The sequence below is a fragment of the Rutilus rutilus genome, assembly GCF_951802725.1.
Source record: "Rutilus rutilus genome assembly, chromosome: 8".
NCBI classification, from domain to species: Eukaryota; Metazoa; Chordata; class Actinopteri; order Cypriniformes; family Leuciscidae; genus Rutilus; species Rutilus rutilus.
Window position 1 is genome coordinate 22383660 of NC_140222.1, and position 15216 is coordinate 22398875.

Here is a 15216-nt window from a genome sequence, read left to right on the forward strand (position 1 = left end):
CTATATATATATATATATATACAGTGAGGAAAATAAGTATTTGAACACCCTGCTATTTTGCAAGTTCTCCCACTTAGAAATCATGGAGGGGTCTGAAATTGTCATCGTAGGTGCATGTCCACTGTGAGAGACATAATCTAAAAAAAAAAATCCAGAAATCACAATGTATGATTCTTTAACTATTTATTTGTATGATACAGCTGCAAATAAGTAATTGAACACCTGAGAAAATCAATGTTATTATTTGGTACAGTAGCCTTTGTTTGCAATTACAGAGGTCAAACGTCTCCTGTAGTTTTTCACCAGGTTTGCACACACTGCAGGAGGGATTTTGGCCCACTCCTCCACACAGATCTTCTCTAGATCAGTCAGGTTTCTGGGCTGTCGCTGAGAAACACGGAGTTTGAGCTCCCTCCAAAGATTCTCTATTGGGTTTAGGTCTGGAGACTGGCTAGGCCACGCCAGAACCTTGATATGCTTCTTACAGAGCCACTCCTTGGTTATCCTGGCTGTGTGCTTCGGGTCATTGTCATGTTGGAAGACCCAGCCTCAACCCATCTTCAATGCTCTAACTGAGGGAAGGAGGTTGTTCCCCAAAATCTCGCAATACATGGCCCCGGTCATCCTCTCCTTAATACAGTGCAGTCGCCCTGTCCCATGTGCAGAAAAACACCCCCAAAGCATGATGCTACCACCCCCATGCTTCACAGTAGGGATGGTGTTCTTGGGATGGTACTCATCATTCTTCTTCCTCCAAACACGTTTAGTGGAATTATGACCAAAAAGTTCTATTTTGGTCTCATCTGACCACATGACTTTCTCCCATGACTCCTCTGGATCATCCAAATGGTCATTGGCAAACTTAAGACGGGCCTTGACATGTGCTGGTTTAAGCAGGGGAACCTTCCGTGCCATGCATGATTTCAAACCATGACGTCTTAGTGTATTACCAACAGTAACCTCGGAAACGGTGGTCCCAGCTCTTTTCAGGTAATTGACCAGCTCCTCCCGTGTAGTTCTGGGCTGATTTCTCACCTTTCTTAGGATCATTGAGACCCCACGAGGTGAGATCTTGCATGGAGCCCCAGTCCGAGGGAGATTGACAGTCATGTTTAGCTTCTTCCATTTTCTAATGATTGCTCCAACAGTGGACCTTTTTTCACCAAGCTGCTTGGCAATTTCCCCGTAGCCCTTTCCAGCCTTGTGGAGGTGTACAATTTTGTCTCTAGTGTCTTTGGACAGCTCTTTGGTCTTGGCCATGTTAGTAGTTGGATTCTTACTGATTGTGTGGGGTGGACAGGTGTCTTTATGCAGCTAACGACCTCAAACAGGTGCATCTAATTTAGGATAATAAATGGAGTGGAGGTGGACATTTTAAAGGCAGACTAACAGGTCTTTGAGGGTCAGAATTCTAGCTGATAGACAGGTGTTCAAATACTTATTTGCAGCTGTATCATACAAATAAATAGTTAAAAAATAATATATTGTGATTTCTGGATTTTTTTTTTGGATTATGTCTCTCACAGTGGACATGCACCTACGATGACAATTTCAGACCCCTCCATGATTTCTAAGTGGGAGAACTTGCAAAATAGCAGGGTGTTCAAATACTTATTTTCCTCACTGTATATATATATTCAGTAAAAATATACTGAACAAGTCTACAGTCCATCCATGTGAGCCTCTTTTGTGAGGTCAAAAGGTCAGAATTGCTAGCAGCAAAAGTGGGGCCCATTTCCTTCTCCATTAAATGGAGTGTAGCCAGTAGGCAGACTCTTTTGTATCTGAATAAAGGACATGATACAATTCTCTTCCCTAATGACGTGCATCTACAGCCTTTTCCTTTCCTGTAGTGTATGTGTCCGTAGCGTAGTGCATTTCCCCTCTGACTCTTTTCCCTTCTACTGTGAACACTCATTTTTCCAGGGGTCAACAAATGCTGCCTATTTCTTGGGCCTTAATCTATACAATGACAAACACACACATACACACACACACACGGAATCACATCTAAAATCACTGAGGATTTGCAGCGCAAGCAAATGACAGGCGAAAGATTGCACTGTGCACACAGGAAGTCAGCTTGAGATCGCAAAATGCAATAAATCATGTCTGATATGGGCATCCACATGATGAATGAATCATTAGTGAATTGAGTTAGAAAAATAAATCACAGTGTGAACAACTGCCTGAACAGAAGCATCATGAATAAATGTTTCGGTATTAACCTCTGTGTTCATTTTTGAAAACTTTCTTCATACACTACAAAGTACTAGCCTGTTTAGTTTGTGCTACTTAAAAAGTTATGGTTTTAGACATTTAGCCCAAATTCCATAGGTAGATGGTGTGAAAAATGTGGAGGTTTCTTTTAGAGGGAAAGTTCGAGTAGGTTTAGTAAAGTCCCTTTGTTTGCAGTGCCGATTTGGATCTTGCTGACTCTTGAAAGCTCTTAACATGTAGAATTAAGGTAAAAAACTGAAAGTAATATACATCTAGATGGAGTAAGTAGAAGACATGTGTACAGATGTACACATTAAGGATTGTATATACAACTGTATAAATATTTTAAAAAGTATTTACATAAGTATTATACTGCCTGGGTGGCATAAACACCATAAGGATAATTATGTAGAAATACAGTATAGAATTTTATCCTTCGCTTTCAGTCACATCTACGTGGAATCTAATGGCTGCTGAGACGTGATGTTTCTATCTAAACACCCATTAACCTGCCGTGCTGTTTTGTTTGTGTTTTGTTTTTCCCCTAAGGAGGAAATTATTTTCAGGCCTCATGCCCAGCAATCCTGTCACTCCAACACCAGCGGTTTTCTTTCTCTGACCTCATGTTCTGCTCCAAAGCAGACGTTGCATTGACTATTGTACCATGAAAAACAACAGTTCAAAAGTTTGTGGTTGGTAAGATGTCTCTTATGCACATCACCAAGGCTATTTATTTGATTAAAAAAAGAAAGAAAGATTCCTGTAATGGCAAAGTTGATTTTTCAACATCATTACTCTAGTCTTCTCAATTTAAACTCAATTAAATTAAGTTGGCCTAAATCAATAACTAATATTTACAATTAAAATGTTTAATCCAATTTAAATAGTCAAAATTAAGTTAGCCCAAATCAATTTAAATTGTTCAAAATTAAGTTGACCCAACTCAATAATTCATATTTAGAATTGACATTTTCCAAAATTAAGTTCGCCCAACTTAACATTTAATATTTAGAATTTAAACTGTTCAAAATTAAGTTGGCACAACTCAATTTAAATTGTTCAAAATTAAGTTGGCCCAACTCAATAATTAATATTTAGAATTTAAATGTTCCTAAATTAAGTTGGCCCAACTCAATTTACATTGTTCGAAATTAAGTTGGCCCAACTCAATAATTAATATTTTGAATTTAAATTTTCCAAAATTAAGTTGGCCCAACTCAATTTAAATTGTTCTAAATTAAGTTGGCCCAACTCAATAATTAATATTTAGAATTAAAATTTTCCAAAATTAAGTTGGCCCAACTCAATTTACATTGTTCAAAATTAAGTTGGCACAACTCAATTTAAATTGTTCAAAATTAAGTTGGCCCAACTCAATAATTAATATTTAGAATTTAAATTTTCCTAAATTAAGTTGGCCCAACTCAATTTACATTGTTCGAAATTAAGTTGGCCCAACTCAATAATTAATATTTTGAATTAAAATTTTCCAAAATTAAGTTGGCCCAACTCAATTTAAATTGTTCTAAATTAAGTTGGCCCAACTCAATTTTGGAAATTTTAAATTCCAAATATTAATTATTGAGTTTGGCCAACTTAATTTAGAACAATTTAAATTAAGTTGGCCCAACTCAATAATTAATATTTGGAATTTAAAATGTCCAAAATTAAGTTGGCCCAACTCAATAATTAATATTTAGAATTAAAATTTTCCAAAATTAAGTTGGCCCAACTCAATTTACATTGTTCAAAATTAAGTTGGCCCAACTCAATAATTAATACTTGGAATTGAATTTGTTCGAAATTAAGTTGGCCCAACTCAATCATAAATATTTGGAATTTAAATTTTCCAAAATTAAGTTGACCCAACTCAATTTAAATTGTTAAAAATTAAGTTGGCCCAACTCAATAATTAATATTTTGAATTTAAATAGTTCAAAATTAAGGTTGCCCAACTCAATAATTAATATTTGGAATTAAAATTTTCCAAACTTAAGTTGGCCCAACTCAATAATTAATATTTGGAATTTAAATTGTTCGAAATTAAGTTGGCCCAACTCAATAATAAATATTTGAAATTTAAAATTTCCAAAATTAAGTTGGGCCAACTCAATTTACATTGTTCGAAATTAAGTTGGCCCAACTCAATTATTTTCAAATCTGTGAATGTATTGCCATTTTTAATGAACTCCTTTAACTAAGCAGTGACCGTATTTCTTTAAAGGGACATTGTGTAGGAATTTCTCCCATCTAGTGCATTCAAATTCTATTTTGCATTCAAACGAATAGTGCTCTCCAGCGCCTCGCTTTTTCAAACGTGTGTTGCATCTACGGTAGCCGTTATGTACCAAAAAGCTATGACAGGATGTCTTCTAATAGCACTTCATTGAGTTTTCCTTCAGGTGAACAGGTTTGTTATTTCAAGACCGTAACATTGACTTAGCTGTCGAGAAGAAAGCAGACAACTTCAGTGTCTCTTTTGAAAGCTTTCTGCTGCATTAGCTCTTTCCACCTGGAAAAAGCTACCCCGACATTAACCCTTGTTTTTTGTAATCTCCGGTCACGTTTCCTTTTACGGTCTATTTTGGACTTTTTCGACGACGAGGACTCCTTATCCTGTGACTCAGCATGTGTATGGTCCTCCATTATAAATAACCGTGCAGTGCAGCCTTTTAAACTTGCCGCGGCAGTGACAAGCGCCTCTCACTGCTCTGCTCCTTAATTTCTGCTGGTTTCAGTCACATGACGCTGGCTCTGAACGAAAACGAGTTGTGGAAACGCGTTGGCCTTGTACTTTTTGTCCCTCTCTGCTATTATAGTTTTTCAAGATGGCGGAACTACATGTAAGCCTCCGTGGTCCTACCCGTCCCATGTATATAAAGATAATAAATTCTTCGTTTACGAGGATAAGTCAGATCATTAGCATAGGTATTTGTACACCATTGAGGACATATTTATGAATAAAAATATTGATTTTAGATAATAAAATACCTAAAAAACTACACATTGTCCCTTTAAGTCCAAGTTCAAAATAAAACTCTATGACCCGCTCCATTGTTCACGTATGGAGCTGTCTGAAACACTGCCAGCGGGACTTTAAACATTAAGTGTTTGTCCGAAGTTTTGCGAGAGAACACAATTGTGTTTGTGAGAGAGCGCTTTGCATTCTATTAATAATATGTTTCTGTTTTGTGGTATTCTGTACAAAATAAATCAATAAATAATTCCACTGATGATGGTCAAATATTTTACATTCAAGTTTTATCTGTGTTAAGACTATGAAGCAAGATGGCTTTATTTCAGGAGTGGAAGATATCAATGACATATAAATACAGATCTGGTATCTAAATGCAAGCAACCTTAAACATAAAGTGATCAAATATTCCTAGATAAAAATAAAAAAGTTCCATAACCCCAGTGGTCTGATGGAAAATAAATATTTTGGAATGACACTCAAAAGTTTTGCGAGAGAACGCAAAAGCTTTGAAAAATATTTTTTCCTCACATTCCATATTTGTCCCTTTTAGGGGCTTTGCATACATAAACCTCAAGGAACATTAAAATGATATATAAAATCCATGTCATGACCCCTTTAATTCTAATTCATGTAAAATATGGAGTCTACCCTGACTAAAGTCCATTTCTCAGACTTAAACTTGCTGTGCAGTTTGGAAAAGCACACAGATCATATACAGTATAATTTTGAGAGAGAGAACATTTTTGTAGAATTCCAGATAAAGCAACCATGCATTAATATGATTAGAAACAAATTTTTAGCACTACACTTAGTTGATTTATTAAAGAGAGTGCAAATGAATGCCAATACAAACACAGCCTATCACAAATGGGCCAGAAATTCTCATTTTAAACTAGACATTGTTTGACATCAGGACATCAGTAATGTGCGAACTGAATTTGGCAACAATACAGTGAATTACAGTGCAGTTATTGAATATTTTTCATAAATAATAATCATAAAAATGATGCACAAAGATATTTATACAAAATAAGTGTTGTAGTATAACCATCAGGACAGCAGTGATGTGTGAACTGAATTTGATGACACTATAGTGTGTGACAGTGAAGTTATTGACTGTTTTCGTAGTAACGCTTTTCGGGTTGCACTTTGCAGACGGTCCCTTCGGATCTGTCTCTCTGCCGCCTGCGCATAGAGATCAATATGTTTTGTCCACTGCGAGGGAAAGCTCGTTTTGAGGAAAATTAGGTTGTAGCTGCTTGTCTACATTACTACGATTAAAAAGAGGTGTTATTTGTGTAGTAACAACGTTTAGCTCACGAGTTAGTGACACGGGAAGTTCGAATCTGTGAATTTATTGCCAACTTTACTCAACTGGCTAAGTGGTCATTTTATTTAGATGATTTCTATCGTTATTAAGATTTACACAAAAATAAAGTTCTGTCATCGTTTAGGCTATATTTTCTTACTCCAAACCTGTAAATGAACACATGGTAATGAAAAAATGAAAGGTTGTAGCCTACTGGATCAGACTTGATTTTTTTTTGACAAAAAGTTAAAACATTGTTCAAAACATCATTTGTGTTCTACTGAAGAAATGTTTGAAACGACATAAGGGTGAGTAGTAGGCCTACTACATGATGACATTACATGATTGTCATTTCTGGAAGAACTTGCTAACTAAAACTCTGGCTTTTTTGTTGTTGTTGTTGTTGTTGTTGGTGTGTTTTGTTCAGATGGAGTTAAGATAGGCTAGTGGCAGTGAGTGATGTTAGCGATATTCTGTCAAGGCCAGAACGCAACACGGTTTTTCTAACCACAACTAACAATATTCGGCACTTTGCACATGCGCTTTGAATTGTTATTGCACTAATTTAGTTTGTCCACAAGGTGTCAGCACTGAAACGGGCATTGTTTCACAGTCTGAAAAGACTGTTTTTTCTTTCATTCTAAAAACAAACAAAATAGCCGCCCGTGTTGATCAGCGCTTGTGTGAGGGTAATTAAAAGATACCAGCAACTCTGTTTTAAACGAGTACAAAGACAATTTTATCGTAACTTTTGGAGCGTAAAAGCACAGAGACTGGACAAGGACGAATCTTTCTAGTGCGCATGTGTCGAGCACCTGTTCTCTCCAAAATGCGCGAGACTGTGCGCGTACGTTAAAAACGAAGCATGAAAAACAAAACGTTTATTCTTAATGTCATTGTGTTATAAATATAAAGCAAGCTATAGAGCGCTCCCATTACAGAGCTGTTGTCCCTAATATGTATGGTAGGCTAATATCCTACCCTAACCCTATATTAAGTGCATGTAGTTACTTAATATTACTCAGTACTTACATTTTAAATTACACTGTAACAATGACACCTTAAAATAAAGTGTAACCGAAAGTTGCAATTTGTGGCTCTTTGTGGCATTTTATGTGGTTTAAATGTGGCCCACTTGGCCTCCGAACTTGAGTAGACTTGCAGCTGAAAATACTTGTATAGAGACATTCGGCTTGATGACAAGTGAAATTATTATATATTATGATATGATCAAATATTCAGAGACAGACTACAGATCGGCAATCAAACTGGATCTCTGACCATCAGGAACATCAGAACCACAGACTCTGGACTTTATCAAATGTATTAAATTAAAATGTATAATAATGTTTATGCGAATGGCGAATGGTTGTTTGAACCTTCATCAAACAATCATGGCAATTTGAGGGTAAATAAATGGGTGACATGTTCCTTTAAGAAAAGTTACAGTTTACTCTTTTGAGATTAAAATGACTGATTAAATTCAATTATTGTTCATTCTGAACTTAAAGATCATGACAGCACAAACACTGAACACGTTGTGCGTGGTTCTGGAATGCAGAAAGAGGAAATGATGGTCACAGAACGACAGTAATAGTTCAGTTAGTGTGAAATGAGAAGTCGTCTTGAAAGTAATGTTGTAGCCCAGGTTTCTTTGGTTAACAACTACACGACCCCCATATGCACTAAACTATCAGGGGACCAGAAACCCTAAAGCAACGCCCAAGTCTTCCTGTAGTCAGAATTAAACGCAGTGGTTCTCAGTTCTGCATTTTTACAACTAAACCCCTCACCTGCATTATTATATCAAGAATTAATCATTTTCACAGAAAACTGCCTAAGCATCGGTCATCCAACTGCTGAAAAATATGGCTTACACATGTGCTCTTGGCTTAAACATTTGGCTGTTAGTGGGTAAGTTATGTCTTTTAATTCTTGCTGTTGTGCATAAAAAAAAAAAAAAAAAAATTTTTTTTTTTAATTTACAGTATCTGGCTTTTGGAAGATATCATAAAGGAACAGTTAACCAATGAAATCAAAATTATGAAATTTAACAATAAGTAATATAGAGCAGCATTTGTTGAGCACCACATTTAATAACTGGAATGGTTTCTTGTCTGTTCTCCAGGTGTGTTTGGTCCTCAGACAGGTGGAACGGAGACGGTATCAGCGACGGAGGGAGATTCGGTCACTCCACACACTGGACGTACTGAAATACTGACAGATGAACGCGTACAGTGGATTTGGCTTAGAAGTTCAGACATTTGTATAGCCCAAATGACTAAGAAGCAAGGTCATCTCTTTTCCTGATGGCAATGAGATTTTCAGAGACAAACTCCAGTTAGACAACAAAACCGGGTCGCTCACCATCACAAGTATCACCACTACACAGAATGGACTGTATGAACTACTCATCGCCCGTGCCAACAAAGTTTCAAACAAGATTTTTAATGTGAACGTCTATGGTGAGCAGTTCAGATATTGTTTTTGGTTATTTTGCCCTGTCCTCATAGATCACAATCAGTCTTGAAATGTCTCGATTGTCAAAATTACAATTTATAACGTTTAGATGACATTTTCTTTTGAGCCATTCTTTCTGCCCATCTGTTTTTAAACTTCTTTAGGCCTAGAAGGGGGGGGGGGGGGGGGGGGAGTTAAAAAGATAACATAGGCCTACACTGATTATGCAAATTTACTCTGGTCGAAAATTGAGATTAACCACAATCTGTTATAATATTGACAGTTATACTGTAAAAGCAAATCTGCATTTGATTTTGTCTAAGTAAAAGTGTTTCAGTTTTTTATAGGAAAAAAACAAGTTACAATGTTAATTGAAGTGGAAAAAGGTCCGTTTTAATGTGCAAAACAATATTACAGCAAAAGTCTTTCATTTAGCTAAGTGAGGTCATTTTTATTAGCCTGGCAAGCCAGACCTACATCAAGATGTTAGGTCTGGCAACTCTCCATAGACACGGCTCAATCCGAGGGGCGGGATAAACGGCTGTCTTTCAAATTCCCTCTGCACGCAATAGGACAGCGCTTCAACCAACCAGAGCGTTTTCCCAACAGCGGAGCTAACATTACTTGATAGATTCAACTTTTGAATCTGGCCGGCAAAACTACGAATACATCTTCCTTTTTTAAGAATGACTTAAGTGCCGTTCTTTGCTCTTTTCTCAAAGAAAAACTTAACTCCAAGTCCTCCAGAGTCGCGGCCAAAGCCGATTCGAAAGATGTTCTCCAGCAGTAGCCGTCATTATGTTAAGCCCGCCCCGCCTACTCTATACACGACGTGATTGGCCTGACCCAATTTAGGTTTTTGCAGCTAGAAGGTCTATGGAGAGTTGCTAGACTGCCCTGGCTGCAAAATACATTTTGCTGCCGCTAGGGTGCGTCTAGATTTCTAGGCTACATTTTTATTACATTATCGCTACATGACAAGCAAGATGGCGGTATTCGCATTTTTATGAAACGAGAGGTCCACGGAGTCATACAATAAACATGAAAGTAGTGTTAAATTAAAGTCCCCATGAAACCAAAATTGACGGATTTTTTTGCCTTTTAGTATGAATATGTTAGTCTTACTGTTATCTATAAGCTAGTGTGCTCTAAAACAATGACGAAATTCGCATTTAGAAGATATAAGCACTCAAAACTTAAAGTCTCTCACTAGGATCAATGATTTTGATGACATCACTCCACTTCAGCTTCTCATCAGATTTTCTGTCCAATCAAATGCTCTCTAGAATCTGAATGAAGTCTAGTTTCGTGTTAGTGATATGGAGGAGATTAGTAGGAGAATTGGTTGTATAGATTAAGAGGAAACTGCGGCGGCTTTATCGAGCTCAAACGGCTCTGGTCGAGCTGTGATACAAACGAAAAACTATTGTTTTTTTTAAAGGGGAGGAGCTTTTTGATATGCCCCGCCCTGTCTTCCTGTTTTAGTGTAAATTACATCAACACATTGAATAATACTGCAATAAATCATGTTTAATGTTATTTCTCACATCGTTTTTTTTCATACTGGAACGTGTTTGTTTTTATTATAGGAAGGGATTTGTCACATTTAGTGGTCCCTGTCATTACCAGTGAACGTCCTTCATCATCAAGCTCAGAATGTGTCCTGATGTGTTCAGCGGTGAATGTGAGTCATGTGACTCTCTCCTGGTACAAAGGAAACAGTTTATTCTCCAGCATCAGTGTGTTTGATCTCAACAACAGCATCTCTCTACCTCTGGAGTAAAGTGTCTGGATGATTCCTACAGCTGTGTGCTCAACAATCCCATCAGCAACCAAACTAAACTCTTAACAACACTGAACTCTGCCAACCATGTCCAGGTAAGTCAGCGGTGAGCAGTACTACACTAGTACATTTAATCCAAACACTGAATCAGTCTTCTTCTGTCCTCAGACTCTGTCCAATGTTGCAGTTTCACTGAAGCTGTGATTCGATTGGTCATCTCTGCTGTGGTGGGCGTGGCTACTGTTGCCATAGTGGTTTATGACATCACATCCAGAAGAGGAAAAGAGAAGCAGTAGATTTCAACAGCCGAGCTTGACTTTTGCAATATATATGCTAACAATAGCACACAAGCAAAACTGCTGTGGTTTATTTGGTCTGAGGTTCTGCCCTATTTTTGCCATAGAGACTGACCGACATTACCAATATTTTTATGACCAATATTTATCTATTTATAAACATCTGAAAATAAAAGTGAACTATTAGGCCTACTTACAAATGAATAACCGATTAAGTAAAAAACACTGTGAATATTGTTTGAAACAGTCAAGCTAAATATCGGTCTATCTAGCCAATGTTTGTGTTTACATTTAATAAAAAAGAGGCATAAGAACGTTGAATACTGCACATTGGAAACTTTTTGAGAAACAAGAAAAAAAAGCAGTTTGAGAAACGAGGAGATATAAGCAACATAAACCATTTTTTATCAAACCTTTGAGCTTCTTCAGTTCAGTTCTGCTCCTGCCTTCCTGTGGAGTTTAATAAAAACAGAAAGATTCTTTAAAAAAATTATAATTATCAAATATGTCCAAAATCGAAGGTGTGAGTGAAAATCCAGTAAAAGTGCCCCAGTACACCGCCCACCACACATCAGCTTATTGGTGGAGAGGAGACAGAGTGATGAAGCCAATCAGTATAAATGTGGATGATTAGGAGGCCATGATGGACAGAGGCCAATGGGCAAATTTGGCCAAGATGCCGGGGTTTACACTACTACTCTTTTTCGAAGGACATCCTGGAATTTTTAATGACCACAGAAAGTCAGGACCTCGGTTTAATGTGTCATCTGAAGTACGGTGCTTGTTACAGTAAAGTGTCCCTGTCACTAAACTGGGGCGTTACGACCCACACAGACCACAGGGTGAGCGCCCCCTACTGGCAGAAACCAGAAAGTCTCCCTTCCAGGTACTAACCAGGCTCAAGCTTAGCTTTAGTGGGCAACAAGTCGTGGGCTACAGGGTGATATGGCTGCTGCCCAAACAGTGATGATTCAACTGTTGATGAACATGGTTCACATGGTTGTTTTTCTTGAGGATGTTGGAAGTTACAGTAAGAACAGTAAGTTAACTAAGTATCTTTAAGGCTATTAGTTTTTGCGTTTTTGAATTAAAAGTCCCAGAGATATAAGTAAAAAGCTAAAATCATAACTTTTAGACGTTTCATTTAGCAGTCACATTATCCGTGTAAAAGTAGGCTACTGTGTTTACAAATTCCTTGTTCAATACTGTAGTAAACGGAGCAATAAGGAGTCATTTGCACAGTTGACTATACGTTTAAAACAATTTGCAGGCAATTATATTTCTAATTTGACTAATTTGAAGTTGATTTTAGAATTATAAATTGCATCAGTGTCCTTCAAATTTATGATTTATAACTTTAGATGTTATTTGGAAAGACCTTATAAACTCCACCTGACCACTAGGGGGCACAAATCACGAAAAAAGAAATTGATACGCCATTCAGCAAAGTAGACACATTTACATAGTTGCAGACATTTCGATTAACTTTGTTTCCTTGAAAAGTTTGCACCAAGATGACGAGGAGTGATAAATTTAGGACAGGGTTTGGCAACCTGCATTAACCATTGAGCGAGAGAGATTAATATTATTACACTTGTTTATTTTCGCACCTGGTATGCCAAATACCTCTTGCAGTAATCATTAGTCTGTTTTATTTCGGTATTATGTAACATGTAGTTTCCAAAGTTATTCACACATCCACAAAAAGAGACAGAACCCCTTAACGGTTTCATTTGCAACCACACATTTAATAATTTAGCACAGGTGTGTCGATGCTGTTGTGGTTGGGCAGGTAAAGAAGGGCTGCAAGATGGATGGATTTAAAGGTCAGACGTCACTCCGTCAGGCGTTTGAAGGACTGAACCGTGGGGCAGACGGCGCCCCAGTCCACAGGCTTACGATATTCCCCCTTCTCAAGTAGGTACTGGCGCCCCCTGTAGTTTGGGTGCTCGTAGAAGATCCAGATCCCGTCCAGCACCTTACAGGAGTGAACCTCGCGTGTACGGAAGCGCTCCACCACGGATGGACAGTCCTCGGCAGTCTCGTGTACCTGGCCGGCGAAATCTCCCTTGTCATAGAGTTGGATCTTATACTCAGAACCGCTTACCTGGAGAGGAAGGGACACCCATTGAACATCAAACAAGCACTACACAATGTTTTGCATTCATGTGTGCAACTTACAATGTGGATCATCTTGCAGGAGCAGAGTCGGTCGTTCAGACCCATCCAGCGTTGGTAATCTGGATACTCGCCCCGGGTCAGAACATACTGGTATCCTGTGAAATTGGGTCTCTCGTAGACCACCCAAGCCCCGCTCTCCACACGGATGGAGTTACACCGGTTCAGGTAGACATGGAAGTCCGGACAGTCGCTGTCGCACTCGTACCGGCGGCCCTGGAAGTTCTTGTCCTCGTAGAAAATTATCTGTACGAAGGAGACGGTGGAAGTTTATAATAAACTACCTCTGGTTACATCATAGGTCTATATGTAATTTAAAAAAGTATGATATAAAAATCTGTAAAATATATCTAAAATGGAATAAATATTTGTAATATAATTATCAATAATCAGAGCAGATTGTCCTGATCACCTTCGTACTCACCCGGCCCATTCTGCAGAGGTTCAGCTGGCAGCGGCGCCTGTGGAGGGGGGTAGAGGTGTGGAGCTGTGCTGGTTCAGGCCCGTCCCACTCCAGGTCTTTTATACCCAGACATCTCTCTGTAAAGAGGACATTCGCTTTGTCATGAAAATCAGATCCAAAAATTGAGTCAGTGCTTTCTAGAAAAAGACAGGTGGATTATAGGGCATAGAGACGGCAATGTGCGCAGGGGTCTGTTTGGATGTGTGTTTATTCAGCTGTGTTAGTACACACACACACACACACACACACACACACACACAACCACGTGCACTCATTTTGAAATTTTTGGTTAGAGAAGTGGATAACCAACTTCCTGAGGCCTACAACAATCTTGACTACACAACAGCCAGTAGAAAAAACAAACAAACGTGTGCAATACACTTAAAAATGTGAAAACGTGCAAGCTCAGATACACACAAAATGCCATTCCTGGCTGCAAGCTAAAATCTCTGCCAAATTTCAGGGGATTAGATAAGCTTATATGGCTTCAGTGTGACCTAGTTCCATCCAAAAACGCACAGACAGTTAATTTTTTCCTAATTATTTGCTTAATATATTCATATATAACAGTACATATTCTTTACGACTAGCAAAAACAGCTACGGCTACCAAATGTAGTAAATGCTCTTAGAGGACATTAGCATATGAAAATATATATTGCATAATAGATGGCTAGAAGTGTCCACAAGAAACAAAATCAGAGCTGGGATGAACAAGAAACTGGTTAAAGACACAAACAGAGGAAGATATTGGAGCTAAATATGCTAGTTAGCTAGCTAGTTCAAACAGAGACAAAAAATTAAGATTCCAGATTTATAATACATTAATAATTCACGAATATTCATGAAATAGACAATACTGTGTATCTGTTGAGATTCTAAAGTGTGCAAACAGTCTACACTTTGCTATCCCATAATGCCACATGAGTTGAGGATGAACACAAAATGGCGGAGAGCTAAGCTTAAGCAGAGAATGTCTAATGAGGCGAGAAGTTTCACTCTCAGTACACTTCCGGCTTCTGAACTGGTTGCAGTTCCACTCTGATTCCATATGAGGACGCTCACAGGACGAGTGCAGAATGAATGGAGGTCTATGGCAGTATACCGATCAAAATCCACTTTTCTCAGGATATAATTTTTTGTCTAGTAATTTGAATGTTGTATTCGAAAGGAGATGCAAAGAAATTACACATTGCTGGGTGTTAGATTTTTTAGTCACTTATTTGCTTAAAAAAATGTTTTAAAGTGTCAATGACGTCATACACATGTACGACCAGAGATACTGCTTTACGGCAATCCTTCAGTCACTCTGGTGCTTTCGCGCTCTGCACTTTGTTTTCTCTCGAGGCATCGACAACACAGCTGACACAGGTAAACACACGTGCTAGAAGAGTTTCTGTTTTGTTTGTTTCTGGTCCCGCTTCGGATTCCACGATGCCATCAAGCGGTATCTCTGGTCGTAATCAGTCCTTCACTGACCAATCAGCGTTCATTAGCAGAATGCTAGCGTGTTATGGGCAACAACAACTCA

General features: G+C 38.1%; 1 protein-coding gene and 1 long non-coding RNA gene across 3 annotated transcripts; one reads left to right on the forward strand and one right to left on the reverse strand.

Annotated features, from left to right (window-relative positions):
• Positions 1 to 8246: 8246 nt before the first annotated feature.
• LOC311294743 lies at positions 8247 to 11506 on the forward strand. The gene is made up of 4 exons (XR_014628112.1): positions 8247 to 8420; positions 8635 to 8971; positions 10556 to 10844; positions 10918 to 11506. It is a non-coding gene; the product is annotated as an uncharacterized lncRNA (long non-coding RNA).
• Positions 11507 to 12765: 1259 nt separating this feature from the next.
• crygs1 (crystallin, gamma S1) lies at positions 12766 to 14946 on the reverse strand. 2 transcript variants are annotated; one of them, XM_084415773.1, is made up of 3 exons: positions 13648 to 14946; positions 13227 to 13469; positions 12766 to 13152 (listed from the first exon to the last, which is right to left on the reverse strand). In XM_084415773.1, the coding sequence occupies exons 1-3, from the start codon at positions 13654 to 13656 to the stop codon at positions 12880 to 12882; spliced, it is 525 nt and encodes a 174-aa protein (XP_084271899.1). In that variant the 5' UTR covers positions 13657 to 14946; the 3' UTR covers positions 12766 to 12879. The 2 variants fall into 2 exon arrangements, with proteins under 2 accessions (XP_084271899.1, XP_084271898.1); XM_084415772.1 differs by having other exon boundaries at positions 13636 to 13869.
• Positions 14947 to 15216: the final 270 nt, after the last annotated feature.

What these genes read in the sequence shown, in the direction of transcription:
- crygs1 (XM_084415772.1), bottom strand. Translation starts at nt 13,656, where the DNA reads ATGGGCCGGGTGAGTACGAAG. An exon ending in TGGGCCGGGTGAGTACGAAG is followed by an intron (nt 13,470 to 13,635) that starts GTGATCAGGACA and finishes TCCTTCGTACAG; the next exon opens with ATAATTTTCTACGAGGACAA. An exon ending in CCTGCAAGATGATCCACATT is followed by an intron (nt 13,153 to 13,226) that starts GTAAGTTGCACA and finishes CTTCCTCTCCAG; the next exon opens with GTAAGCGGTTCTGAGTATAA.